The sequence below is a fragment of the Poromitra crassiceps genome (assembly GCF_964638095.1).
Source record: "Poromitra crassiceps genome assembly, chromosome: 25".
Taxonomy (NCBI): Eukaryota; Metazoa; Chordata; class Actinopteri; order Beryciformes; family Melamphaidae; genus Poromitra; species Poromitra crassiceps.
Window position 1 is genome coordinate 11,535,340 of NC_139649.1, and position 27,666 is coordinate 11,563,005.

Here is a 27,666-nt window from a genome sequence, read left to right on the forward strand (position 1 = left end):
GGCCTGGCCTGCAAAAAAATTTTTTTTTTTTTTTTTTTTTTTTTTTTTTGGCAAATTAAATCAAATTAATAACTCATTAACTCAAATCAACTCTCAATAACTGTCAAACTAGATGAATGATGAATAGTTTTGACAGTTATTGAGAGTTGATTTGAGTTAATGAGTTATTAATTTGAGTTAGTGTGGACCAGTGATGTCACTGGTCCACACTTTAACACTCAATAACTGTCAAATTAAATGACAGACTTCAAAACCATTTACAGTTTTCTGATATACTACCAATGTTCTAATGATACAAAGCTGGTTGAAAATGGGCGGAGTGTTCCTTTAACCTTCAATACGATGAGTCTCGCTGCAGATAAAGTGTTCTGAGGCATCCAGCCAAATATATTACTAAATCAAGGCTTGAAGTCAACATGATGCCGTAACAATAAAAGAAAGAAAATATACTGTGCTGTGTGCTGAATCCATTGCTCTTCCTCCAGTGAGGAGCTTCACCAGCAGGACGTAGCGCGTGGGAGGATCACCCCAGTTCCCCTCCCCTCGAACAGGCGCCCCCGACTGATCAGAGGAGGCGTCAGTGCAGCGGCCAGTACACATACCCTTTAATCCGGCTTCCCACCAGCAGACACAGACAATTGTGCCTGTATGGACGCTATAACAAGTTTGCTCATGTCTTAGCTACTTACAGTAGGCATTATTATCTCTCAACATACATGTAGAGACAAGCTACTTGTCAGGAGACAGACTGGGAGTGGCACTGGATCAACCTGTTGCTGGAAGTCTCAGTATAAAACAAGAAGCACCACCACCCAGTGGATTACTCTGTTGCTACCAAACAATGTTCAAAAAGCATAGGCATATTTGCGACTTTTCCAGTACCCGACCAAGCCGGAGGCAACATGGGGCACGAACCTGCGACCCTTGTGTTGTACTGTAGGCAGGGAATCTACCACTGAACTACCTGGCAGCATGAACCTCACTTCTCTTCTTGACTGCCATCCGTTTCAATATGGAGGAAAAGACCAGTGAGCCATAGAGCATTAGTGACATGGAGATATGTAGAAGGAAATTGTCTGTTCAGCTTTGCAGGTTGCTCCGAGCAGGCAAGGCCTCAGCTCGTGGCCTCTGCCAGAAGCTCTTCCGGATATATGATTCAATGTTTCTTGTGATAAAATAAGATAAAATAGCAAATAGAAAATGTAGAATTGAAAGGTAAAATAAATGATGAAGTCAGGCGTGAATGAAGTTCTTGCCGTGGTTTATTTCCAAGTTTTTGCAGAGAAGGTTACAGGCGTGAAAGACAGATGTGAGCAGAGATAGTTCCTGGATGGGCTGCTGCCTGCTGTCTCACAATTGTTGACTTTTATAGGCTAATCAGAACGCCAAAACATGCCATTTCACACAGTTCTGCACATTTCAGTCAAGGTCATCTTGACCCATCCCCATCCTGTCCCCACTCTTGGCAGCCTTAATGGGCTTCTGTTTTTTTTTATAATTGGTTAGTTGTGAAATCATAGTAGAACATCCATTTCAATATTCCAACATTATAATACCAACATGAATTTCCCATCAACAATATTATTCTTTGGGGACAAACTGCTCATTATTTTGACAATATTAAGTCAACATGATTTCTGGGGACAAACTGCTCATTAATTTCATGACATTTTGCCATGACACAATCATTTCTGACATTTTGGCATGACACAATAATTTCTTTCCCAGAATCCTCGGACCTCTGACCAGAAACCAAGTCGCAGGTTCAAATCCTTCCACAGATACCAGAGGTACATGTGGTCTAAAAGCAGCATATTACAGGCTTATGTTGGGATATGGAGGCTAAAAGGCAGGTTGCATAGGCTTCCTCACAGATGGCCTTCTGAAACACATTCTAAGTAGAGCACAGATACTAAGAATACCAGAATCAGTAATGGATGGGCACACGGTAGTGCCTGGCCGTGTAGAAAGTGCTTAAGAATTTACCATGAAGATCCAACTCTCTTAGTAATGCTTGTTGTTGTTTCTGCTGGGGAATTTAGAAAGCACTTAGGAGAGTGGAGATCCTCAGCAGCAAAGGGACCTTTGGAGAGATAAAAGTGTGGCCTACTTCCTGCCCTATTTTTCCAGTACTTCCTCACTCATTTGGTTCAATCTTGTTTACTCTGGTCCTGTGAGCGTCTTGTTTCGCTTGTGTTTCAAATGACACAAGAGAAGATCTTTGTCTCTTATGAGCTGTCTGTCTGTATCCCTCTGTTGGTCTGACTGCATTGAAGCAGGCTGCTGATATAAGCTCTGCCATTGGCTGACTATTCCAGTCGGCAAGTGGAAGAAAATCCCCTTCCGCTCCCTGCAAGCTCTGCCATTGGCTCCGAACGGCTCCGACTGACCGGCTGCAACCATTTATGGATTTCCTTTCCGCGCTCACTGCGTGTCGAATCTGTCGATCTCAAATGCCTCCGCCGCTGTGAAGAAACAACAACAACAATGCTAGCTCATTGCTATACGCTGAAAATGGCAAGTTTTGACGAAGATTTGGATTGTGCATTAAGGCAGGCCTGCTTGGTACTTTCGGTGGATGGTTGTAAAGGTAACAGAGCCTCCCCCCCCCCCCCCCCCCCCCCGCTAGCCCAGAGTGGAGGTATTAGCAGCCAGACTCTCTCCCGGTGCAGGGAGATAATAGTCTGCCAAGCGAGACTATACGCTGTTGGAGAATCAGCACCCTTTAGTGTACCAATCCCACACTTCAGTTTTCTCACCTTGAAAGTAATTTTCTGAATTGCTGTTGAAGAGCCTATTCGGATTTTCTCCACCCACTGCTATCTCTGAAGCTGTGTCGCTATCGTGCTCCCATGCTACTGTTGATTTCACTACAAAGCACAGAGAGATGCTGTGAGGTTTTGTTTAACTGTTGTTGTTTTTCAGTAATTAAGCTGAAGGAAGTCTGTGGGCACCAAGGACAGAAGCCCTGCCTGGCTTCTGTCTTATCTGTCTATGTGATGTGCAGCAGGGGGGTCACCCCTATGTTCCCACAGCCCAATGTTCCCACAGCCCTATGTTCCCACATTTCTAAGATTTCAGCCCTATGTTCCCACAGCCCTATGTTCCCACATTTCTTAGATTTTTTTTTCTTCCAAAATAAGGCCCTGTGTTCCCACATTTCCCAACAATAGTCTTGTTGCACAACCACACCAGTCTCAAAGTTTTGTGTGCCTTTGATCATGCAAGAATACACATGATCATGAAAAAATACACAATATGACTAGCACTAGTTAGCAATTCATCCATATCAGATTTGGCCCCAGCCCCCTAAACTACAAGAAGTGGTTTGCACTAGTTCTCATAATGTTCCCACGTTTACTAAGATTTACTTACTCTTTGTCTGTGTGCATTTTAATTTTTAATTTTATTTTATTGTATTAATGAAGAATCAAAAAGGCATTCACAATCCAACTTACACAATGCATCACTACGAATGACTGAGTAAGGTCAAAGAGACAAAAAACCACAAAAAATAACAAAACACAATGTGATCTAAACGTTTCGATGCAGAATGTTCCAATTTGCACCAAATTTGGTGAAGGCGTGTTGCGTGGAACACTTTTGTGTTGATCACGATCCGTCCATAGTTGTTTCTATTGCGACAGTTTGAAAAACCAAATGCACATTTTCGTAAATACTACAGCACGGATTTTCACGATATTTGGTGGAGAGGTGTAGTTCCGACGACCCCCTTATATTTTGATCGTAATTCGCGGCCATGCCCCATTGGTGCTGAGTGGTCCACAGTGTTTGCTCAGATGGCTGCTATTCATGGAAGCTTGATCCCTGGAAACCGTGGAGGAAAGGTTTTAGTTGTTCAGAATTTCTGTTTCCACCGTCATGAAACGAGAGGAGAAAAGATCCATTGGCGTTGCTGGCGCCAGAAATATAAATCTTGAAATAGTCTTCAAAGGACAGCACTTGCAGATTGCCTGTTCCTGGCACAAAAATGTTGAGTGAACTGCATAAATAGTGCAATAAAGGTTGAGTTAACTGCATAAATAGTGCAATATTTTTATTTATTTAAATAAATAAAAAATTAATCTTATTTTGATTGTTTGCTAGTAGCCCTGGCTTGTGGACATGTGCTGTTCTCTGGCATAATTTTGACACGTCCTTTGCTAAACTTAGCTCCTTAAGGCCAAAATACACCGAACATGTATGTCGCGCAAAAAAACGCGCCGCGCCTTTTAGATTCAATTATATTTAATGTAAAGTCTCACACCGGCCGTGGCTTGTCAGCATGCAACGCGCAGCACACGCGCTGCTCTATTTTACGCCACTGTTCTATTTTCAACGCGTTGCTGCTCTATAAAATAGTCAAGAAAGGGCTGTGGGAACATAGGGCTGTGGGAACATAGGCACGCTCCCGCAGCAGGCACATAGCATGAGCTAATGAAGCAGTTTTAAATTAATTGCTTGCATTTATATAGTGCTTTCTAAATACTCAAAGTGCTTCACATAAGGAGGGAGGAGGGGGGGACTCAACTCATCCACCACCGATGATGTGTAGCACCCACCTGGGTGATGCACAGCAGCCAGTTTGTGCCAGAACGCTCACCACACATCAGCTGTCACGGCGGAGAGTTGAGGACTGAATTGATATTGAGGGATGATTAGGTGGCCATGATTGAAGGAAGGCCTGTGTGGGAATTTAGCCAGGGCATCCAGGGCACCGGGGTCACACCTCATGGGATCCTCGATGACCACAAAGAGTCAGGACCTCGGTTTAACGTCTCATCCGAAGGATGGTTCTCACTCACAGGACAGAGTCCCTGTCTCTGCCCTGGGGCATTGGGAATGGGGGATATTATTCATGAGACCAGAGGGAAGAGCACCTCCTAGTGGTCCTCCAACACCACTTCTAGCACCTGTCTCCCATCCAAGGGCTAGAGTTTAGCCCCGCTTAGCTTCCCTCAGCAAGCCAGCCGCAGCCACGCCGGTGCAGGGAAACCACCTGTCCTGCATGGAAGTTCTGTGGCAGCACTTTTGTAAAATACCTAGAAAGGTGCATTGTGTTATCATTGAATACTGGGATTTGTTTAGCCCATAGTTTCCACCATACATGAAGTAATCAATAACTGTCAATCATTAATATGGATTTCATACTTTTCAGATGTTTGTTATAGAACTCTAGCAACTGTTCAGTAAAAATATTGAACAAAGCTCAGTCCAAATGACAGCTTCTATTTTTACAAATGAGGTTCTTCTTTCAGACATTGCTACGGTTAGAATTGAAGAGTCATTTTGAGTTTTTGGCCGACAGACAACAAATCTGCCCCTTCTTCCCCTCTCTCTCACTGCCTGGCTTCATTTCCCCCATTTGAGTGTTCTTTCTTGGCATCTTCTGATGCCATCTGACAGGATCATCAGTCGATGGCTCTAGCTGGATGAGATTAAAAGCAGGACAGTTGCCATGTGCCATTTATAGGCTAGTTAAAGGAGAATTTCGGTATTTTTCAACATGGACCTATTTTCATATTTTTTATGTTTAACTAATTTGAGCAGAATCTTTTTAAATTGGTGCAGCATTGACCAAGATCACAGCTGCTTTGCGCAGATGCCGCTCCTGCCTCGGCAGGCCGTGCACATAGGTCCACTAAATTAGCTTATTTTTTCAACCGACACAGGCTCAGATTGTTATTGTAAAAGAGAGAGCGATTGTACGATTGTATTTACCTTGCAGCAGGTTGTTGCTTGCGCCTCTCTGTCTCTCCATGCCCCCGTTCTTCAGTTTGTAGCGTTGTCCGTATAACGTTACTCAGGCTCAAATAAATACGGGCAGCCATCGAATTCAGATGCCTTGTCCATATTCTCGAAATCAGCTAAATATTCAGCCATAACTTACAAAATCTTTCGGATAACAATAAGCTACACTTTCTGTACTCCAAACCAAACATGGCTTCTCCCAGCTTGCCACCACAGCTGACTTCCTGCAACCATGCAACTCTCACAAGATTTGGATCAAGCAGAATGTAAATATCTCTCTATCATAATGTCATGGAATAATCTGAACCTGTCAGTGGCAAAAACAACTTCTTTAGTGCAGGAGGAACATGCTTGCAAAGCAGCTGCCAACTGTAGCGATCTTTAAATGGTAAATGGCCTGCATTTATATATCGCTTTTATCCAAAGCGCTTTACAATCAGTAGGTACATTCACCCATTCATACACCGATGGCGGCAGGCTGGCTACCACGCAGGGACACCATCGGGAGCAATTTGGGGTTCATCTTGCCCAAGGACGTGCACTTCGACATGCAGACTGGAGGAGGCGGGAATTGAACCACCGACCTCTTTTATCCAAAGCGATTAGTGGACGACCCGCTCTAACCTCCTGAGCTACAGCCCTTTAGACACGAGGCTTTCCAAACACAGGCCTTTGAGAGGATGAAAGAGACATGTGGGAGGGGTCAGTTTGGTGTCTGATCCACAAAGTAGCTGCAGGCTCCAAAATACAAAAAAAACGCCTGCATGAACCGATCGAGGCATACAGCTTCCCAAAAATGTCCTCAATGTAAAATGTGTGTTCATTTGTGTTTGATAAGATCATTATTTTCTGTGGTGTGTACAGTCCTTTCCAGATTCCACTTTTCTTTGTTTCTGTGACAGACAAACTGAATCAGATAACCTACAGCTTGGCAAAGATAGCCCTAATCATGCAGAATCTCCCTCACAAAGAGAAGCAAGCTCCCCTCCCCCTTATTTTTGAATGATCACAGAGCACGTGTTTAAAGTCCAGTTGTCAGCTTGCTGTTTCTCATTAGCCTTTTGCTGTAAAGTGGTGGTGGAAAAGAAACAGAAAATGAGAGGGAGAAGAAGAGGTGGGCAGAGGTGGCAAGGGGCCACCTGGGGGCCGGTCTGGGCAGTGCATTACTCATTCTGGTCAGGGATGATAATGAGCCGTGTGTCACAGAGGCTGCGGATAAACAGATGGTCTCCAAACGCGCCCTTGAGTTCCCGGGCTCTGCTAAATTGGCCAACTGGAACTCCCATGGCATGCTAAATTGTTGTCATTTTTACCTGGTCTTTGTTGAGACATGGGGTAATAATATTTGAGCACATTGCTCAGTGGGGGGTTATGATGCTGGGGTTTATGAGGTGTTTGGAGGAGAGAGTTTGCTCTTTGTTAGCAATGGTCTGGGCGAAGCCAAATACAACATCACCGGTGGTAGTTTTTATGGATGTAATAATGACATGGCTGGATGGCTTTCAGTTTGTCTATGTAGCCGTCTGACTTTCTATCTCAGTCTGTTTGCCTGACTCAACATATACTCCAGAATAATACCCTCATCTGTCTGTGTGCCCATATTGGCTCCATCATCTCATTCCTGTCTCTTTGACTGAGTAACAGAGTCCCCAGTATTCGTCTGTCTGTCTGTCTGTCTGTCTGTCTGTCTGTCTGTCTGTCTGTCTGTCTGTCTGTCTGTCTGTCTGTCTGTCTGTCTGCCTGTCTGTCTGTCTGTCTGTCTGTCTGTCTGTCTGTCTGCCTGTCTGCCTGTCTGTCTGTCTGTCTGTCTGTCTGCCTGTCTGTCTGTCTGTCTGTCTGTCTGTCTGTCTGTCTGTCATGGCTCTGAAATGTTCTTCCCACACACCTACTGTACATGTATGTATGTATCCATCTGTTGGTCTGTCTGTCTGTCTGTCTGTCTGTTGGTTCTGCACTCTTTTAATAGCTGTCTCTCTTTCTGGCAGGCTAGCTGCTGATTAATATTAATACGTGTCATCTCTGCCAGTAGACAGATTAATATAGATTAATATAGGCTTTAGGAAGCAACACTCCTTCACAGATCACAACTTTGAGGAACCAAGCTATTTATCTTCCGCTATTGATTTTTTTTTTTTTGCACAGCCTGTCACAACACACTGTGCTCACTCACAGTCTCTGCATAGCCAAGGCATTCAGAACAACTGAATTGTACCCGTTTAAAATGGTGGTGAGGATCGACCGATCTGTGCGATTCTCCTTTTGAATTGTCTTTTTTGTTTGTTTAGTTGCTTATTTATTCATTTATTCATTAATTCCCCTATTTCATGTTATTTGTGATGTCTTCTTTGTCATCTCGACACCACTGGAAAAGAGGGTCTCACACCCTCAGTCTGTCTTCCAAGAACTAAATAAAGGTTGATACTCCACCACCTCAAAAAGTTAGATGTCCAATATGGTTATTGGTGCTGTTGGAAAACAATCAGACAGGACACACTGTGATTGTCATATTCATATTTTTTGCGTGAATATTCCTGTCAATAACTCATTGAGTATTCTTCTGAATCCCCTGGAAAAGTGTCTTGAAAGAAAGAAGGATGAAATGAATGACAAACCAACACTGTTGGTGCTGCTAATACTTTATTCTCTTTGTAATATGGTCTACTATGCTTTCCTTTGTGTTTCAGATGATGGCAAGCTGTCCTTTGAAGAGTTCAATGCTTACTTTGCAGATGGTATCCTGACTACTGAAGAGCTACAGGAGCTTTTCTACTCCATAGATGGACGGCACAACAAGTAGGTTCCTTTCAGAAACTGGCCTCTGCTTTAGTGCAACCTTCTATTGAATTATGAAAATGCTCGATATGTAAATGCTCGGCTTAGATTAAAAACTGAAAGGCTATACTTCAGATCCTGTGTACTGGTAATTGTGAATCCTGTAGAATTGGATACTGTTTAACCGTATGTCTTCCACAGTTTTATTTGCCGTGCATACACAGTTAAATGGAATTTGAGCATAATGTTACCCATCAGCAATGTGTAAAATAATTGTAATACTTAGCTGTTGATTGTTTCTAAATATTAATATGTTTTATGTTTTTATGTTTAGTGCATTGCCTTAAATATTTATTTCAATCATGAGAGACCAGTAAGAAGGTTCAATAAACTTTAATGAACAAATAGACAATAATAGAGGAGCGTCATCATGTCATGGAGTCAGACGCCAAACTTAATGTGTCTATTTGCTCATTAAAGTTTATTGAACCTTCTTGCTGGTCTCTCATGATTGAAGTAAGGTGGCGACTCCATGGCGTCTGACTTGCGATGAGAGAGGAGGGTGTCAGGGATGTATAGGATCGATAATCCCCCCCCATAGCGAATTCTTCGGGAGTCATGTCATGACGTTGGTGGTGGCAGGGGTGGAGGTGGGGGCGAAACAACTGCTTCAGCGATGAAGATCACAGCAACTGTGGGTGACAGCCATAGGAGAGCATAGGAGAGTATACACAGTAAAACACTGTCAGGGCCTCTAATACGCTGAAAGGCTTAGGTCAGTGATACTCAACGCGAGGCTCTAGAGCCACATGCGGCTCCTTTATGGGTAGTTGTGGATCTTTTAAGTCCTACTTAGAATAAATAAATAACTAAACATCTAACAATAAATAATGGGAGGAAAGGGACTTTTTTGGTCAATGTGGCTCTTGAGTAGGTAAAAGGTCGATTACCACTGGCTTAGGTGGTTGGAGGGAAATGAATGGCTTGAGCCAGAGAGAGCGATAGATTGAAACATCGCTTATTTATACTTTGGTATGTATGACATCACAGATGACATCACAGCAGCAAGTATGACGTCACCGATGACATCACCGATGACATCACAGATGACATCACAGAGCATGGGGGTGATATAACCCGAAGTGGGCATTTGCTGCAGATAATGGTCTTCATGCTTGAAATTTAGTCTTAAAACCTCACTTGTTACTACATCAGTCCTGACAAACCTAGTAATATACTAGAAAGTGTTATTGAATATTGCAACACAACACACCACATGTATCAAAACAAAAGACTGTAATGCAAGGTATTGGAATTTGAAGGAAGAATAAATGTGTTCGATTGTTTAAAGCCATCAGTCACTGGGTAAAGACCATGCAGCTGGAAGGCTGATTTCACTTCAAATGAGCCATGCAATCAATCAATGACATTCAAGCAGTTTCACTCATGTTTTTTCTCCGTCCCTTTTGACATGGAATACTGTGGATTCCACCAGGCACTTCAAAACCTCCTACTCCAACATTGCAATCAAAGAAATCAGCCTCAGGGCCATTGTAGAAACTCACTGGTCTGCAGAGAATGTTAAGTCCAGTGCAGCGACAAGAAAAATCCACTTCAAAATGCAGCTTGTTCTTCCCGAACCATTTCTCACCAGGTTTAAAGTTCCATCCCTTTACTCAGCTGGCTTTATTGCCTTTGGCAGATTAGAGATTTATACTTACTTTCTTAGGCTTAACTCTATGGCTACCGAGCTGTTTTTGCCAAAATGGACGCATTCACAGTAGTACCAGCACTAGAAGTCTATGAGCGAGTCTTCTTGATGTATTTATTTTGTATAGCACTTTTCTTAATAAAGTTACAAAGTGCTTCACACAAAATACAGTAAACAACAAACAATAAGAATACACATAAAACAATGCATACAGAACCGCAGAATAAAACAAAAGTCATACAGAGATAAAAAGCTTTTCTAACAAAAATACTGTTCTAAGCAGGGATTTCAAAGTGACAGATTTAGCAGACGTTGACAGGTAAGTCGTTCCAGAGTGTGGGGGCCCAGACTGCAAAGGCACGATTGCCCTGGGTCACCAGCTGAACCCTAGAGGGCGCCCCCGGCCACATAGGGGATTAGCAAGTGTCTAATGTAGCTAGGGGCCAGGTCATGTAAGGCCTTGAAGGTCGAACAATACAATTTAAAAATCAATACGAAAAGGAACTGGGAGCCAATGCAGGGAGGGCAGAATTGGTGTTATCCAGTATGTTCTTGTTTTTGTTTTTTTAACCAGTGAAAAGCCTAGCAGCAGCATTTTGAACAAGTTGAAGGCGATGGAGGGCATTACAATAGTCTAAGCGAGAGAAAATAAAAGCATAGACAACTCTTTGCAAGTCCTCTAAGGATAAAAAGGATCTAATTTTAGAAATTGACGAAGGTTGTTAGCTTGGATATCCTGGCTGTCACAGCCACTCTAGCAGATAGCAATGATCTGGTTTAGCCAAACCAGATCAAGGGACAGATCCTGGATCTGCTTACCCAACATTCGTGGTACAGCCCTCTGGTGAAATAATGAATTTGTTGTGATTGTTCCAACACACACTCTCACAAGAAGTCACTCACAGGGGATAAACAGACAGTTGTGTACACCTGGCAGTGAGCAGAAACAAACTCTCTCTCTCTCTCTCTCTCTCTCACACACACACACACACACACACACACACACACACACACACACACACACACACACACACACACACACACACACACACACACACACACACACACAGTACATACAGTATACATACATGTATACATGTATGTTTCTACATTGTATATAGGCCTACATACAGTATATACAAACATATTGAGATAGTGAATTAATTTACCTAATCCTGAATTACTCCACAGAGGAGATTCAGTTTGTTAGCACCCTGTTGCCCAGTTGGTTTTTAGCTAATGGCTACAATAACATTTCATCCCTACTTCTTTTTCCCTCTTATTTTATATCTTGTGGCAGTTGGCCTGAACTGAACTCTGATTTGCATACTTTAAAATACCACAAGGCAACATGTCCTTCATTCCCAATCTTAAATCTATAACATTAATAGCTATCACTTATCAACCAGAAGCATTTCCCAAAGCTGGACTTTGGTGATTATACTAAAGAATCACATAAATGAGAGAGTAGTTTACCCCTTTTGTCAGAACAAAAAAGTTTCAGTGAAGTGGAAAAAATACTGTTAAAATGCAAATTTCCCATCAGGAGCCAACTGATGAAAGAAAGCCTTGGGTCATTGGCCAATGGACGCTGTGTGCTCGTTCTCATAGCACAAGTCATTAAGCAGCTTATATGGTCTTCAGCTGACAGTGGAAATGACCTGTACAAAGCCATTAAAGCAACAGGGGAACTCTTATACAGTAATAATGGCCCTACCATCCTATCAAATATTAAGTATCACTGAGGACAATTTAGCCTCCCAGTTATTCATGGCTGGTAAACAAAAAGGCAATTTGATTTGAATGTTTTTTGTTTGTTTGTTTGTTTGTTTTGTTTTGTTTTGTTTTGTTTTGTTTTGTTGTGTTTTACAAAACAAATGCAGGTTCAAAAGGGGGGCTAGCAGAAGTGGCTTGACATGCATATTCATGTTCATGTGTGCTAGTTAAGTGCAGAACAGTCATTTGTGTAGGAGTACAATTTGATGAAGAGGGGTTACGTTTTTTTAAGGTTTATGATTCTTATTTTGCATATCCTTGGCTAAGACTGGAATTCTAGTTCTGAGCGACACAACCTCTGTTGCACAAATTAATTAAGAGAGCAGCACATCTTTGAATTTTCCCCAACAATTTACTCTCGCCATCTCTTCCCCATTTCCCTCCTCTTCTGCTCTGCGCCCCCTCTTCTGCTCCACACCTCCTCTTCTGCTCTGCGCCCCCTCTTCTGCTCCACACCTCCTCTTCTGCTCCACACCTCCTCTTCTGCTCCACACCTCCTCTTCTGCTCCACACCTCCTCTTCTGTTCCACCCCTCCTCTTCTGCTCCACACCTCCTCTTCTGCTCCACACCTCCTCTTCTGCTCCACACCTCCTCTTCTGCTCCACACCTCCTCTTCTGCTCCACACCTCCTCTTCTGCTCCTCCTCTTCTGTTCCACCCCTCCTCTTCTGCTCCACACCTCCTCTTCTGCTCCACACCTCCTCTTCTGCTCCACACCTCCTCTTCTGCTCCACACCTCCTCTTCTGCTCCACACCTCCTCTTCTGCTCCACACCTCCTCTTCTGCTCCTCCTCTTCTGTTCCACCCCTCCTCTTCTGCTCCACACCTCCTCTTCTGCTCCACACCTCCTCTTCTGCTCCACACCTCCTCTTCTGCTCCTCCTCTTCTGCTCCACACCTCCTCTTCTGCTCCACACCTCCTCTTCTGCTCCACACCTCCTCTTCTGCTCCACACCTCCTCTTCTGCTCTGCGCCCCCTCTTCTGCTCCACACCTCCTCTTCTGCTCCACACCTCCTCTTCTGCTCCACACCTCCTCTTCTGCTCCACACCTCCTCTTCTGCTCCACACCTCCTCTTCTGCTCCACACCTCCTCTTCTGCTCCTCCTCTTCTGCTCCACACCTCCTCTTCTGCTCCACACCTCCTCTTCTGCTCCACGCCCCCTCTTCTGCTCCACACCTCCTCTTCTGCTCCACACCTCCTCTTCTGCTCCACACCTCCTCTTCTGCTCCACACCTCCTCTTCTGCTCCACACCTCCTCTTCTGCTCCACACCTCCTCTTCTGCTCCACACCTCCTCTTCTGCTCCACACCTCCTCTTCTGCTCCACACCTCCTCTCCACACCTCCTCTTCTGCTCCACACCTCCTCTTCTGCTCCACACCTCCTCTTCTGCTCCACACCTCCTCTTCTGCTCCACACCTCCTCTTCTGCTCCGCGCTGCAGCAATCTAGACACTGACAAGCTATCAGGTGAGTGTGAGAGCGCTTTGTGATGGTAGCAAAAAATATTATTTTTATGGGTGAAAAGATAACATTGTCATCGTCATCATCATCACTACCAACACCGCAACCATCCCCCTGCACCACTGTCTTTAATCTTTAACTATGAAAATACACATTTCATAGACCTGTTGCCCTATTTTTGAAATTCAACTTAATATTTAAGTGGGTGTCAGAAGGCCTGAATGAAGTGAAGAAATAGGACAGAGACCTGTAAATACCGGGAGTACCCAGAATAAAACTTATGCATAATTTATTGAGTGCCAATGGCATCTCTTCCGTCTTCCATCACTGCGCATCCCTTTCATCTCAGATGTAGTTCACTGACCATTATATCAGTCTCTGCTTTGCCTCAAGGCAGTGATGATGCATGAGCAACTTTTGGAGGAAGGGTTAGGAGTCAGTGTTGGACTAAAAACAGTTCAGAATTGATGTTGGGGTAAATACTAGGGCATTCACGACTAGTGAATTTTACTAGTCGACTAGTCGTCCCTAAAGGTAGTCGACTAGTCGACTAACCGTTTAAAAATAATAATAATATATATATATATATATTTTTTTTTAATCTTTAAGAAAGAACATGAGGTATTTACACGACATACATGGACTATCATATCCCATATCCCATATCCCCCACAAAGAACATCAAAACACAACAAAACAAAACAAGAAAACTGCATTAAGATACACAATAATCCAAGAACAAACAAGACTATTGGACAAACAACCAAACAAAAACAATGCATTCAGCTCCTATCCTGATAAGCCTAATGACACTGGGGTAAAAAGTTCTTAAAGTCAAACTCTGTATGTGGTTGCCATATTTTGGGGATGTCTAAGAATCTGCCTTTGCTCTTGTAGTAAATGTTATCCAACATCAAGGTATCAAGGTAGCTTGAGAGTTCATTCCACCAGTGAACTACAGCTGGGGGATTGGATGCTTTCCAATTTAAAGCTATGCATTTCCTAGCTGCCAACAGGGCAAGATCTATGTATTTACTTTGAATGCATTGTTTTTGTTTGGTTGTTTGTCCAATAGTCTTGTTTGTTCTTGGATTATTGTGTATCTTATGCAGTTTTCTTGTTTTGTTTTGTTGTGTTTTGATGTTCTTTGTGGGGGATATGGGATATGGGATATGATAGTCCATGTATGTCGTGTAAATACCTCATGTTCTTTCTTAAAGATTAATTATTTTTTTTTCTTCTTTTTTTTTTCTAAAACGACTAGTCGACTACTAAGCACAGTGTCGACTACGGTAGTGGTTTTACTAGTCGACTAGTCGACTAGTCTGTGAATGCCCTAGTAAATACTTGAATTCAAGTAAAAGGTGTGTAAGACATTTTTTGTTTCTTTTTCCATCCGTCAACCTTGGATCAATTTGCTACCCATGTGTCAAAGAACATCTTTGGCTGATACTTAAGCCATTCTGTTCTTTTCTGATTATGATAATACAACTTGCTTAAAAAAATCCCACGACACAGCTAATGTCCTAATCATAATGTATTCCAAACATTTTATTGAACAAGCGCAAACCTTTTAAACCACAGCACCACTTTTCCCTTACCCCCTGCCCCCACAACACCAACCATCTCCCCCTAGCCACTAATCTACCCACCCCTCGAATCCTGACTCTCTAGCACCTTTCTATCCCTAGCTATATCCCTTTAACCACTAAACTCACTAAACGTCCATGACTGACTGACTGACTTTTACATCTTATGACCCCGGCAGGGCCTCTGGCTCAGCGCCCAAGTAAAAACATTTACTGTCTCAGTCAGGTGTAACAATAAATATGGCAGCATGTGGGAGTTTGTTTTATAGGCTACAAATGTGTCTCTAATGCACCTGTCAACATCAACAACAGTAGCTTACAAAGGGTACAAAGCACCTAATATCGTAAACAGCAGTCTGATAAAATACCATGACGTGAACAGAACTCTGAAATGTCGATTACATTTTGTGGACACAATTACAGTATGTGAACATGACATTCAGTAATTGGATTATGTAACAAATAGCATTGTATACGCCCCGTTCACCTGTTTGTCACATGGAATGTGATTACGTTTAGTCAAGAAAACCATTTAGTTATTGTTAGTTACAGTACGCATACCATTTTGGTCATAGTTAAAAAAGAAGTCGAAGAACAATTGCTTAGAAATAAAACTAAACCCCCCCGAGCACAATGCCCTTACCGTACTTGACTTTGCTCGGCACTACTTCAAAGTCAAGCTACTCTCTTGTTCTAGTCATGTCTCCTTCACATAATCCTTTTGTGGTGTGAAAACATGATTTTGTTCACTTTTCAGCACAGAGCATGTATTTGCATTTTAAAGACATTCCATTTCTCTACATTTCATTGTATAAAAGAAACTAAAGGTCACAGAGCCACGTCGTTGCTCTGGGCAGCATAATTGTCACGATGCAGCGTGCCAGCCCACTTTTTCCTCAAACTCCTTAATAAGCTGGCCTGTAGACATATTTATGATCTCATAAGACATTGTTGATTTCATTTGTTGACGGTAAGCAATGCATTAAAAACACACCAGCCTTAACCTTTAAGATAATGAAAAACACAGCATTAAAAAACACCAGCTTTAACCTTTAAAATAATGAAAAAAACAGCACATCAAATCAGAGGTTTCGTTTATCAAGCTGTGCTTAGGATCCCTACAATACTAAGGACTAACTAAAAGGATGACTAACCTATCCAGTGACTGCGCTTTTTCCCCGTTAAATTGATAATCAGGCTCATTTATATGTGTCATTATGGTAATTGGCATAGGCCATTTATGGTTGGATTGAGGCGGATCCACATGCAGAATGTCCCAGTTGGACTGTGGTTGATAATGGGGTAATTGCCTGCAGCAGGTGTCTTGTCTCCCAAAATGTGCTTAAGCAATAGGCCTTTTTCACAGCAGCCATTTTGTGTCTAAAGTGCAGGAAGTAACACAGGTGCACCAAAATATTAATTAGGGCTTCCAACTCCCAGTCCATGTAGGTGTTCCAGTGCTGGGGCCCTAATTAGTCACCTGTGTTACCCTGACTTTTAGACACAAAATGGCGGCTGTGAAAAAGGTCCATGGGTCAGAATTGACTTACGTGTTTGGCTTACTGTAAATTGTCTTGTTTACTTTAGAACCATTATGTAATTATTTTGTTTACGTCACTGTTATGCGTGGAATACCTTTGCAAGACGACGCTAGATTGTGAAACATGGATTGCAGTAGACAGCTGCTGGACTAGTTTTTAGGCACATATTGATAAATGAGACCCCAAGGTGTGTCCAAATCTTTGATTGATAGTGTATATCCATTGTCACAATCTTCTTGTTGTAATTTTTCCTGGCAACATTCAAAAGTGTTTTTCACCTACCGTAGTTTTAAATTGTGGCTTAAGTTTGCCAGAATGGAGGAAAACCTTTGATTGTTATGACAGTGTTATGATGATATCATTGACAGCTTGTCTTCTGTCTCCCATTAGAATATTTTTCTCAGCACCTGGGGGAGTATCTCAATGTCCTTTCAGCACTAGAGACCCTGAATGTTGTTATTTTAAAGGCGATGGATAAAACTAAAGAGGTAAGCTTCCAGCAGAAAGCATAAAGGCTTTGTAACACCGCATTATGTACCGTAATAACATGGCAAAATGCAATTTTCACTTCATTATGTAATAACACCCGCATTTTGTCATAATCTGCCGCATTTTGTAATACATTTTAGTTTGTAGTAAATTATTACATATTGCGGTGGTTAATACAAAATAACCATTGTTAAAAAAACTAAGTGCAACTCCCACATTTTATAATAACCACCGCAATATGTAACAAGTTGTTACAAAATGCAGGGTAATTTATAACATATTGTGTTCCAGCTGTGTATTACAAAATGTGGCAGATGATTACAAAGCGTGGGTATTACATATTGAAGTAAAAATGTATTACATTTTGTCATCTTATTACATAATACAGTGTTATTACATAATGTGTTGTTAAAGGCTGGCTATGTTGTTTCAAGGTTATGTTGTATGTTGCTTTTTGTATTTGAATACCTCCATCATTCATCATTCCTTGGCAACATCTTGTATAACGATCCATGCAGACTGAAAACATAAAGACATAAAGGTGTTCAAACAGGTACACACACACACACACACACACACACACACACACACACAGGTTTGGTGCTACAAATGCACTTACTGCTGATTCATGCCTATGAATGTGAAGATGGAGTCAAAATCGGGCACCGCGAGTCTCATAAGTCTGAGGTCTGGTGCACTTTTGGTCATGCACATTTCCATTACTTACCATCATATTATGCTGTTTTTTATGCCACAGATTGATATGAACAGAGTCTGCTGTCATTAGAATAATCAACAGCTGTGTTGGTGCTGCACAGCAGCTATTCATTAACTGGCTCATTTTAGACATTTTAGCTCTGCAGGTGGACACAGTATCTGAAATCCTGTAACTAATACAGGGAACTATTTACTAGATGTTGCAAGTGTGTTTAACAATCACGAATCACATAACAGACGGTAGTTATTTGAATCTATCTACTGTACATCATGATATTTGTCATCTGTTAATCATCTGTTGTCGCAAATTACTTGAAAGAATGCTATTATTACTTGATGAATAACTTTGGTTATGCTCTACAATCGTTTTATAAAAGCAATATCACACTCGAGGTCGTGTTGTTATACTCTTAATATCGTCACGGCGACCGAATCACAGCCGCGATGATATTAGAGTATTACATCCCTCCCTGGGGGGCTGCTGTGGCTCAGGAGTCAGGTAGAGCGGGGTCGTCCACCAATCAGAAGGTCGGTGGTTCGATCCCCGGCTCCTCCGGTCCGTATGTCGAGGTGTCCTTGGGTAAGACACCGAACCCCAAATTGCGCCCGATGGCTGTGCGAGCACCCTGCGTGGCAGCTTGCCGCCTTCGGTGTGTGAATGGCTGAATGTCGGCACATTGTAGAGCGCTTTAGATAAAAGCGCGATATAAATGCAGTCCATTTACCATTTACTCCCTCTCTCGTTGTGATGTTGCTTAAATAGAAAGCAGCAATATTTGTTAGAGGAGAAGGTGAAAATGCCTGTTGAAGAATGTAGCCTCCTGTCTTAATTAGAGCACCTTGTTCTGGCTCAAGCTGTCAAACGGGGGAATCCATAGAGAGGCTTGTGCCTCTAGTTAGCAGCTGTGGTCTGTCACAAGTGTTCCGGACTGCTAATCCCAGGAGAGGCTAGTTGTCATTATACGTTTTGACAAAGAGCTGTGAGAATGCTTCATCATATTCATGTTTTGGGGACTTGAGCATCTATAGTGTCTCTCCTAGTTAAATCCTCCCACCTTGAAATTTGGATTTGCGGTGTTAAATGATGCACATGCTCAACAAAGTAATTATCCCATTTGTTTGTGCAGCTGTCACACATCACAAGTGGCTGTAATTGTGTTTGGGAGGCGTTATCAAATCATGGCTCATTCACTCTCTCTCTCTCTGTCTGTCTGTTATGCTCTCTCTTTCTTGTTGCTTTTCTCTTTCTCTTTGTGTGTTGTCCATTTTACCCCTCTCTCTCTCTCTCTCTCTCTCTCTCTCTCTCTCTCTCTCTCTCTCTCTCTCTCTCTCTCTCTCTCTCTCTGTCTCTCTCTCTCTCAGGAGTACCAGGGTGCCAGTGTGCTGGGTCAGTTTGTCACCCGCTTCATGCTGAGAGAGACGTCCAGTCAGCTGCTGTCGCTCCAGCGGTCCCTCCAGTGCGCCATGGAGGCTGTGGAGGAGCAGAGCAGCCCCGCTCCGTCAGTACCGCACCATCACTCTGTTACATATCAACACGCTATCAGCTCATAATATCATAAAAAAACCACAATATTCTATAGACTTACTGTACTTACTGTACTATAAATATACTATATTATATTATTTTATACTGTACTGTACAATACTATACTATACAGGATATTTGATGTTATTGTAATATTTTCACAGTCACTATCATATTTCCCAGGGGGGGAAGGGCTGTGAATGGGAGCGGTCCTGTCTCATTATAGTGAAGTGAGTTTCTCCATTCGGTTTGAGATTGTATTCCGATGCCTCTTTTTCCTGCAATTACACTCAAAATGCAGGATAAACTAGCCTGGCAAGACTTTTTACTGACTGAAAAACGAGTTGAAATGAGGAGACAGGGCCTGGCTGGCTGCCTATTAGGAACTGTGTGTGTGTGTGTGTGTGTGTGTGTGTGTGTGTGTGTGTGTGTGTGTGTGTGTGTGTGTGTGTGTGTGTGTGTGTGTGTGTGTGTGTGTGTGTGTGTGTGTGTGTGTGTGTGTGTGTGTGTGTGTGTGTGTGTGTGTGTGTGTGTGTGTGTGTGTGCGTGCGCGTGCGTGGGTGTGTGTCTGTGTCTGTGTGTGTGTGTGTGTGTGTGTGTGTGTGTGTGTGCGCGTGTGGGTGTGTGTCTGTGTCTGTGTGTGTGTGTGTGCGCGCGCGAGCAGTGTGGCTGCGTGTGTGTGTGTCTCTTGTATCTTTTCTTCTGCTGGCTTAGCTGAGCATTGTTCCCAACACCTCTTATTCACCTCTTTTTTAGTTGTTTTGGTGAATGACTATAATATAGCCATTCTTCATTCATTCAATACTATTGCAAAACTAAACTATTATTACCAAAGAGGTTATGTTTTCAGTGCTGTTTGTCAGCAGCATTACGGCAAAACAGCTCGCACAACTTTCATGAAACTTCACAGAAGGGTCTAGCATGGGCTAAGGAAGACCCCATTACATTTTTAACCCATTGATACCTGATGCAGCGTCACGCGGTTCGTGGTCTTAAAGGGATACACACACAAGTGAGGGATATACACGCAAATGCTGCATCAGGTATCAATGGGTTAAGCCTCACGAACAAACAATATAGCATGAACCTTGGCGGAGGTCTGCCCTCTGCAATTGCCCTTGTAGTTTTTAAAGTATTACATTGAGAAATAAAACATAAGGTTATGAATATTACCACGGTTTTATGAATAATAATAATAACTCACTGGGCCCCACTGTGTGCCCGACAGAGTAGGAGGAATCAGCAACAGTGGGGAGAACGCGTGCAGCAGCTCGTGCAGCCAGGCGTGCGCTAGTGCCTCTATGCTCAGGGGTGCATCCCTGCTGAGGGAGAAGAACAACTCGCATTATGTGTTCTCCCTCATCGCAAATAGGTCCACTAATGGCCCTACCATAGCATGACCATATCTGCTCCACGACTTGGGGGGTGGAGATGTCACTCCCCGTAAACCGGCCCGCCCCTCGACATCAGGTGCGCACCCGTGTTCAGGATCCCCGGTACGTGCGTTCGGTTGCCCTCAGGGAGAGGAAGTGTGCACTGCCCCAAAGGATCAGTTTGCAAGCCAACATGTGCAGCTTTAGTGAGCGCAGGCCGCCTTGGTGCTTTGTGTACGCCACTGTTGTTGCGCTGTCCAACCTCACCAGAACGTGGTGTCCCTGGAGGAATGTGAGGAAGTGTTTCAGAGGGAGAAAAACTGCCATGAGTTCCAGAAAATTGATGTGGGTGCCCTGGTGCGCTTGGCTCTAGTTGCCCCCCCCCACCGACTGGCTCTCACAAAGGCCGCGCCCCAGCTCTGCAGACTTGCGTCTGTGATGATCACCTTCCTGCAGCGGACTGTGCCCAAAAGCACTCCCTGGGTCAGAAAAGATGGGGGCTAGCCAGCGTTGGAATCCCCTCATGTGAAGGCGACCGAGGCGGATTACCATTATAGCTGATGCCATAAGACCCAATAGCAGGAGGCACGTCCTGAATGAGGCGGTCATGCCCCGGCGAGAGAGTTCAACACAAAGCCTAACTTAGTTAGTGCATCATGACAGTGTTGGTGTGTGGGGCTATCACTGCCTCCGTACACTGGACAAACACCCTCAGGCTTAGGGAGAGGCCGAATGGGAGTACACAATATTGATAACATATCCCCCCTGTGCATCTCGTAGGTCGACTGAGGTGAACCAATCATTCTGATGCACCAAACGCAGAAGTCAGCATTCTGAATTTGAATTTCCTGAGAAATTTGTTTAGAGCTCAATGATCCAGAATCGGACAGATTCCAAGTATAGTATAGTACAACATGCTATACTATACTATACTATACTATACTATACTATACTATACTATACTATTATATACTATACTATACTATACTATACTATACTATACTATACTATACTATACTATACTATACTATACTATACTATACTGTACTGTACTGTACTGTACTGTGCTATAATACTGTATAGTATATATACTGTTCTGCACTGCACTGCAAAACACTACACTAATAATACTGAATCCAAGACAAAACTGTAATTGCCAGGCTGTTAATTTACCTAGGCAGGTAATATTTAAATATTAATTATTAACATTATACTATACTGCACTATAGCTTTGCCATAATATGCTATGCAATGTTATACTATGCTCTACCACTATATTATGCCATCAAGGCTACACAGAAATAGTACTATATTTATTCTATCAATAGTAAAAATGTGCTGGTCTAAAGCCACAGGAAGTAGAGGAAATGTAACTGATCAGTGGATGCCTTCAGTTGGGTCTCTTTCTTTCATCAAGCCTTTCAGCACAAAGCTGTGACAGCTGCTACAGACTTGCAGCTATATGCATAATTGTTGTTCAAACAATGGCATCACTAGTGGGTAGACTGCTTAAAACACCTAATGGTTCCATAAAATCTGAATGTTGAGTTCATAAAACCAAAAACAACTTTGTGGCACTGTCCCCAATTTGGGATTTGATTGAGTCAGTGGGTATAGGAGTCACGATGCAATGGTATTAAAAAAGAAAAAAAAAAGAAAAAAAAATCCTCAAATTTTTTTCTTTTTTTCAGGGACCTCAGCATCTTTGCTTCCATAACGCTTTGCAGCATCACTCATCTGATATCTGATGATGAATGATATGACAAACATGCTCGGCAGCACAGTCTATCAGACCATTTACCTTGCCGGCAGTCAAGTCAATATCAGACAAAGGAAACGAGAGGCATTTGCTAAGTGGACTAGCATATGATGCCGCCCCCTCACTGCTATTTAATTCAATTGAATTTTAAGTTTCAAAAGACAAGGTTATTTCCCCCCTCATTGTTATGCCACCTCAGTACGGCAGCACAACTTCAAGATGGATTGTGAGTTACACAGCACGCGTCAGGCCTCCTCTCCTCTCTCCCCCCTCTGGGTGCCGCGCTGGTATTATTGGATATAATAGAGCGATTATAGCCAAGGTGAATTATTAAGAGGGGAGCGGGGGAGGCGGAGAGGAATCTGAAAGAGAAGAGAGCTGATGATGGTGACGTTAGAGAAATAGAAGAAAGTGTGAGTCATGGAGGAAAAAGAGAAGCAAAAGCAAAGTTTGAATACATGAGAGAATGAATGGCACAGAAAGTCTGAGGCAGAAAGCAAATGGAGAGATTGAGATACAGAGAGAGGGAGAGAGAGAAAGAGAGAGAGAGAGAGAGAGTGAGAGAGAGAGAGAGAGAGAGAAAGAGAGAGAGAGATGGGCGGATATACAGAGAGAGGGAAGCTTTTTTTTAGATTGTTCTCCAACAGAGAGGCACATATAGATATCGTTGAAAGAGAGAGCAGTACAGAATTGTGTGCATGTTTGAGTGTGTGTGTGTTTGAGTGTATGTGTGTTTGAGTGTATGTGTGTTTGAGTGTATGTGTGTGTTTGAGGTGGCCACAAGCAGCTTGTTTCCTCCTCCCTGGCTCCCCTGCAGTGGATTTATGGCAGTGCCAATGGCCTTTGGGCTCCAGGCAGGTCTCAGCATGAGAACCTCTAGCGCTGCACTCCCTCTGCGCTGTCAGCGTGAGGCCACACACACACACACACAACAACATGCACACGCACAACAGCACAACACACTCACAACAACAAACGCAGACGTTCACACACAAGATAGAGAGGCAGACACTTACCAAAGTCAAATGCACGCACGCACGCACGCACACACACACACACACACACACACACACACACACACACACACACTCTCTCTCTCTCTCTCTCTCTCTCAAGTGTCACACATGCACAACTGCACTCACTGCAGCACTCAAAGTCCTGCCCTTGACACATGAACACTTTGGCCTCTATCACAGAGGTGTGTGTGTGTGGGGGGGGGGGGGGGGTAAGTGTTGTTCAATCCTCTATCATCTCTCATGATAAATACCCAATTGAGAGATTCATGCATTTATTGCGTTAAGATCTATTTTTAAAAGACAAAACAACACCAAAATGTGAAAATATAGAGCCAAAAAATTGGTCTAGAACCCTGGGAAATTCGGTGAGGTCAAAATGACCGCCTATGGTCTTTCTAGGTATTTTCTTTGCCTTTTGTGGAATTCATATAAAAACGACTTTAAATGACAATACAGACACTTTTAGGAAAAGTCAGGTACCAGCAGCATTGTACTTTTTTAATTCAACAAAGTTATTGCACATATAAGTTTCAAAAAGGTGACAAAGATCGCTGTGGGCTTTCTAGTAACAGGCAACATACAGTAGGGAGAGAGAGATGATGATATGTGGCAAAGGGCCACAGGTAGGATTTGAACCCGAGCCATAGGCCTAGTGGTACGTGCTCTACCAGGTGCCCTGCTATCTCATTTTCTGATTTCAATCAATTATTACTGCATCCCTCCTCTCTCTCTCTACTCTCTTTCTTTCTTGCTCTCTCTCTCATCCCCCTCTCTTCTCTCTTACTACCTCAGTTTCATTGTAATTCCTCCTGTCCGGCGGGCCCCCTGTGTCTGCTGCCTGTCTGCCACGTCTTCATTCTGTCTTTTTTCCCCACACTCCTCCTGACAGTTGCTTTCTTCCTTTGTGCTGTTTGTCTCCCTGGTGGTTTGGCAGGAGAGAGGGGAAGGCACCAGAGCTGACAGCAGTCCAGAGGAATGGCAGGCGGTGTGGTCGCAGGATCTATAATAACCTGTGTCTGTCCCCCCCTTTGGACCCCTGCTCCACCATCCTGAGCACAGGTCATTATGTTAATACTGCTTGATATGTCATATTATCCTGAAATGTTACAGTATCAATATCAATATATAGTGTTACAGGTGGGTTTAGCTTGATGTATTTTTAGCCTTTTAATATAATTATTCTGGTTTATTGGTTTTAATCTATTTAGTTATTATAGTCCCAAGAGGCCGTAGGTTACAGGGATTTACAATGGCTAAGGGGTGTTCTAAGGCACGCTGCAAGCATATTCATTTGGCAGGAACAACTTAACATTACAACTCCCATATAAGTTTAACTCAGTTTGATTTGACCTACAACAGAGAATACCTTCAATTAAGGAGAGACATGGCCGGTGAAAAGGGTAAAAAGGCCGTTTTCGCTTTGTCATATCTGTACTTTTAGCCAGAGATTTCCACTTCAGTAGCACGGCGGTTGTTTATATATCATTCATACTCCTGATTTATATATTTTTTTAATCCCCTCCTAAAAACAAAAATGTACTGTCAAGGACTGTTGACTGTTGAGTATTATCTGATTTATGGAGTGATAAAAATAGGTATCAAAAATTCCCTTTGGCTCTAGTCTGTCAACAAGATGAAATTTGCGGCTTTATCCAATGTTCAGATTTCTGTTCTGGAAATGTATGCAAATTTGCACATATTTAAGTAGGTAATGCCGCATTTGCATATTTAAACATAACATTTCAGAAAACTTGCAATACAAAGGATTATTGTCTTAATGTAAGTAATCAACTGGGGAAGTTTCCTGGTGATATCTATACATTTTTTTACCCTATCCACCTGAATGCAAATCTGCTGTGGCGGCAATTTACAACATTTCTGCTGCCTGTAGCTGTCCAGTAGCTTCAATCATGAGAGACTAGAATGAAAGTTCACAATAAACTTTAATCATACAACAAAACAAGATTAAGGTTTGGCGTATGGCTCCATGATGACGCTCCTCCAGCGATGATGAGGGGAGGGCGTCAGCAATGCGTAGAATAAAAATCCCCCCATGGGGAATCGCTCTGGAGCTTGGTGGTGGCAGGGGAGGAGGTGGGGCAAAACGACCGGTGAGAAGCCAACCCACTTCAAATACTCTCGACCGCTTTACAATTATTGGTTCAGCAAGGGAAGGATATGGCTTGAACCCATTGGCTATTGATAGTGATAGCGTGGGAGAGCGCGGATAACTGTGATTGGATAGGAAGGTATGAATGAGACTGGGCGTGGGGTAGCTGAATGAATAGGCAGGAATGTGAATGAACGGGGTGTGGCTAAGTATTATTGAAATGAGTCTGAGACTACACTTGACCAGGGTTGTCCACCCAGTTTGTGATCCTAGAAGGTCCTAGATATCATTTCTGGGGGCAAACCTTTTAGAACGTTCCATGTCTGTAAAACCCTCTCTGCCTCCTGGGTATATAAACCGCAATGAAATCCAAATGAAGGCAATAAATGAAAAACACATAAATGTGAGAAAATTTATTTTACCCTTCACAGTTAAAGGGATATATTGGAGGATACACCCAGCTAAATCCATTCTTACCAAACTTTTTATTTGATGAGATAGAAAACCTATTTCAACGCTACATGAGTTTGTTTTTTATTGTCAGAGACATGCACATTGGAGAATTGTATGCGATTGTCTGCATAACCTGCCAATGTGATTGGTTTTGTGCATAATTAAAGCTGGCAGTAATCTTGCTCTGGGGACGTTTTTCAGCTGTTCAGGTCCTATTGGCATTTTATAATGCAATTACTTTGTGTTGGTCCTCATTTACTTGCTGCTTGAGTGATATTGATAGACTGAACATTGGATATTGAGAAGTACACAATGAAAATGAATGGACCATGGCCTACACTAACTAACTTGCCAATTGCCTGGTAGCAAGTGTGTTATTATACTAGCACAATACCCCTTCCTGTGTGACTGGCCATTGAGTCAGGCCTCACTCACAGAGTTGGCATGGAGCCTCTCCTCTCTCTGCCCACAGGGTTTTCATAGTCCACTTCAGTAGCTGATTATAACTCAGCTCAGCTGTGTGCTGCTCCAGAGTTCACTGGCTGATTCAAACTCGGCTCACCTGCGTGCTGCTCCACTCTGGAGCTCTCCGTGGTGCTGAACCTGTGTTGAGGGATTTTGGCCACTAATTAGGCATTTTTGCCCATTTTAGTCGGCCCTAATTACCTAACTCAAAAACCCAGCTCCGTTAGGTCACGCACAGAGGTGCTCTTTGCACTTCCTGAAAGATTCAGCGTGATCGCACGTAAAACGGCATAGCTGTGGCCGAACACAATAGACCCTTCTCACGGGGGCCATTTTGTGTCGAAGAGGCAGGATAAACACAGGTGCAAGCAAAACACTAATGAGGGTTTCCAACTTCCAATCATGGAAGAAGGAAACCCTCATTAGTGTTGTGCTTGCACCTGTGTTTATCCTGCCTCTTCGCCACAAAATGGCCCCCGTGAGAAGGGTCTATTCTGGTCACTCATTCACACAGTCACACACAGACAGACGCTTCACATTCTTATTATTCACCTTATGTAGCCACGCCCATTTGACCCGGTTCTGTGGCTGTCCTACGACTTCCGGCAAAATAAAAGAAAAAAAAATGGCTGGCTGCTCCAATATAATCTAACTCTGAATTAACTAATACTTTAGCCAATTGTATGTAACATACCAAATAAAAGCAAACGGCAATGTCTAAGAATGCAATGCCATGTAACTGGCTCGTTAATTCTCGCATTCCAGGGAATTACATTAATGTCTGCGGGTCTTATAGACGTAAGTGGCTCGAGCTGCGCTCGGAGGACAGAAAACCTTCTGAAGCTTTCTTTATTGGAGTCCAGGTATGTTTTACAAGAAAGTGCTCGTCATTGTCAACGATAACGTTATCTGACCTGGCTAACAGTGGATACTCCGCTTGCTTGCTGTGTACCGAGCTCAAAGTAGTAGGCTACGTTCTTTGTTTTACACCCTGCACTGTCCCCTACAAAAACAACTCTCTTCTTCATGACGTTCTTTCATATTTGGCGCCGTGACCGCCGGAAGTGTTAAGCCTGGATTATGCTTGACGCTTTGGCCGGCCACACGGAAATGAGAGACACGGAATCCGACGAGGAAACGTGTGGAGCTTGTATACT

At 43.0% G+C, this 27,666-nt stretch overlaps 1 protein-coding gene across 1 annotated transcript in view; it reads left to right on the top strand.

Annotated features, from left to right (window-relative positions):
• necab3 (N-terminal EF-hand calcium binding protein 3) overlaps positions 1-27,666 on the top strand; it is a gene marked incomplete at its 5' end in the record, with an annotated part of 49,519 nt that overhangs the window by 11,297 nt on the left and 10,556 nt on the right. The window contains 6 exon segments of the mRNA XM_083660789.1: positions 8,436-8,544; positions 13,453-13,478; positions 16,993-17,090; positions 19,171-19,311; positions 24,416-24,418; positions 24,420-24,540. Coding sequence (XP_083516915.1) covers positions 8,436-8,544; positions 13,453-13,478; positions 16,993-17,090; positions 19,171-19,311; positions 24,416-24,418; positions 24,420-24,540 — 498 coding nt within the window.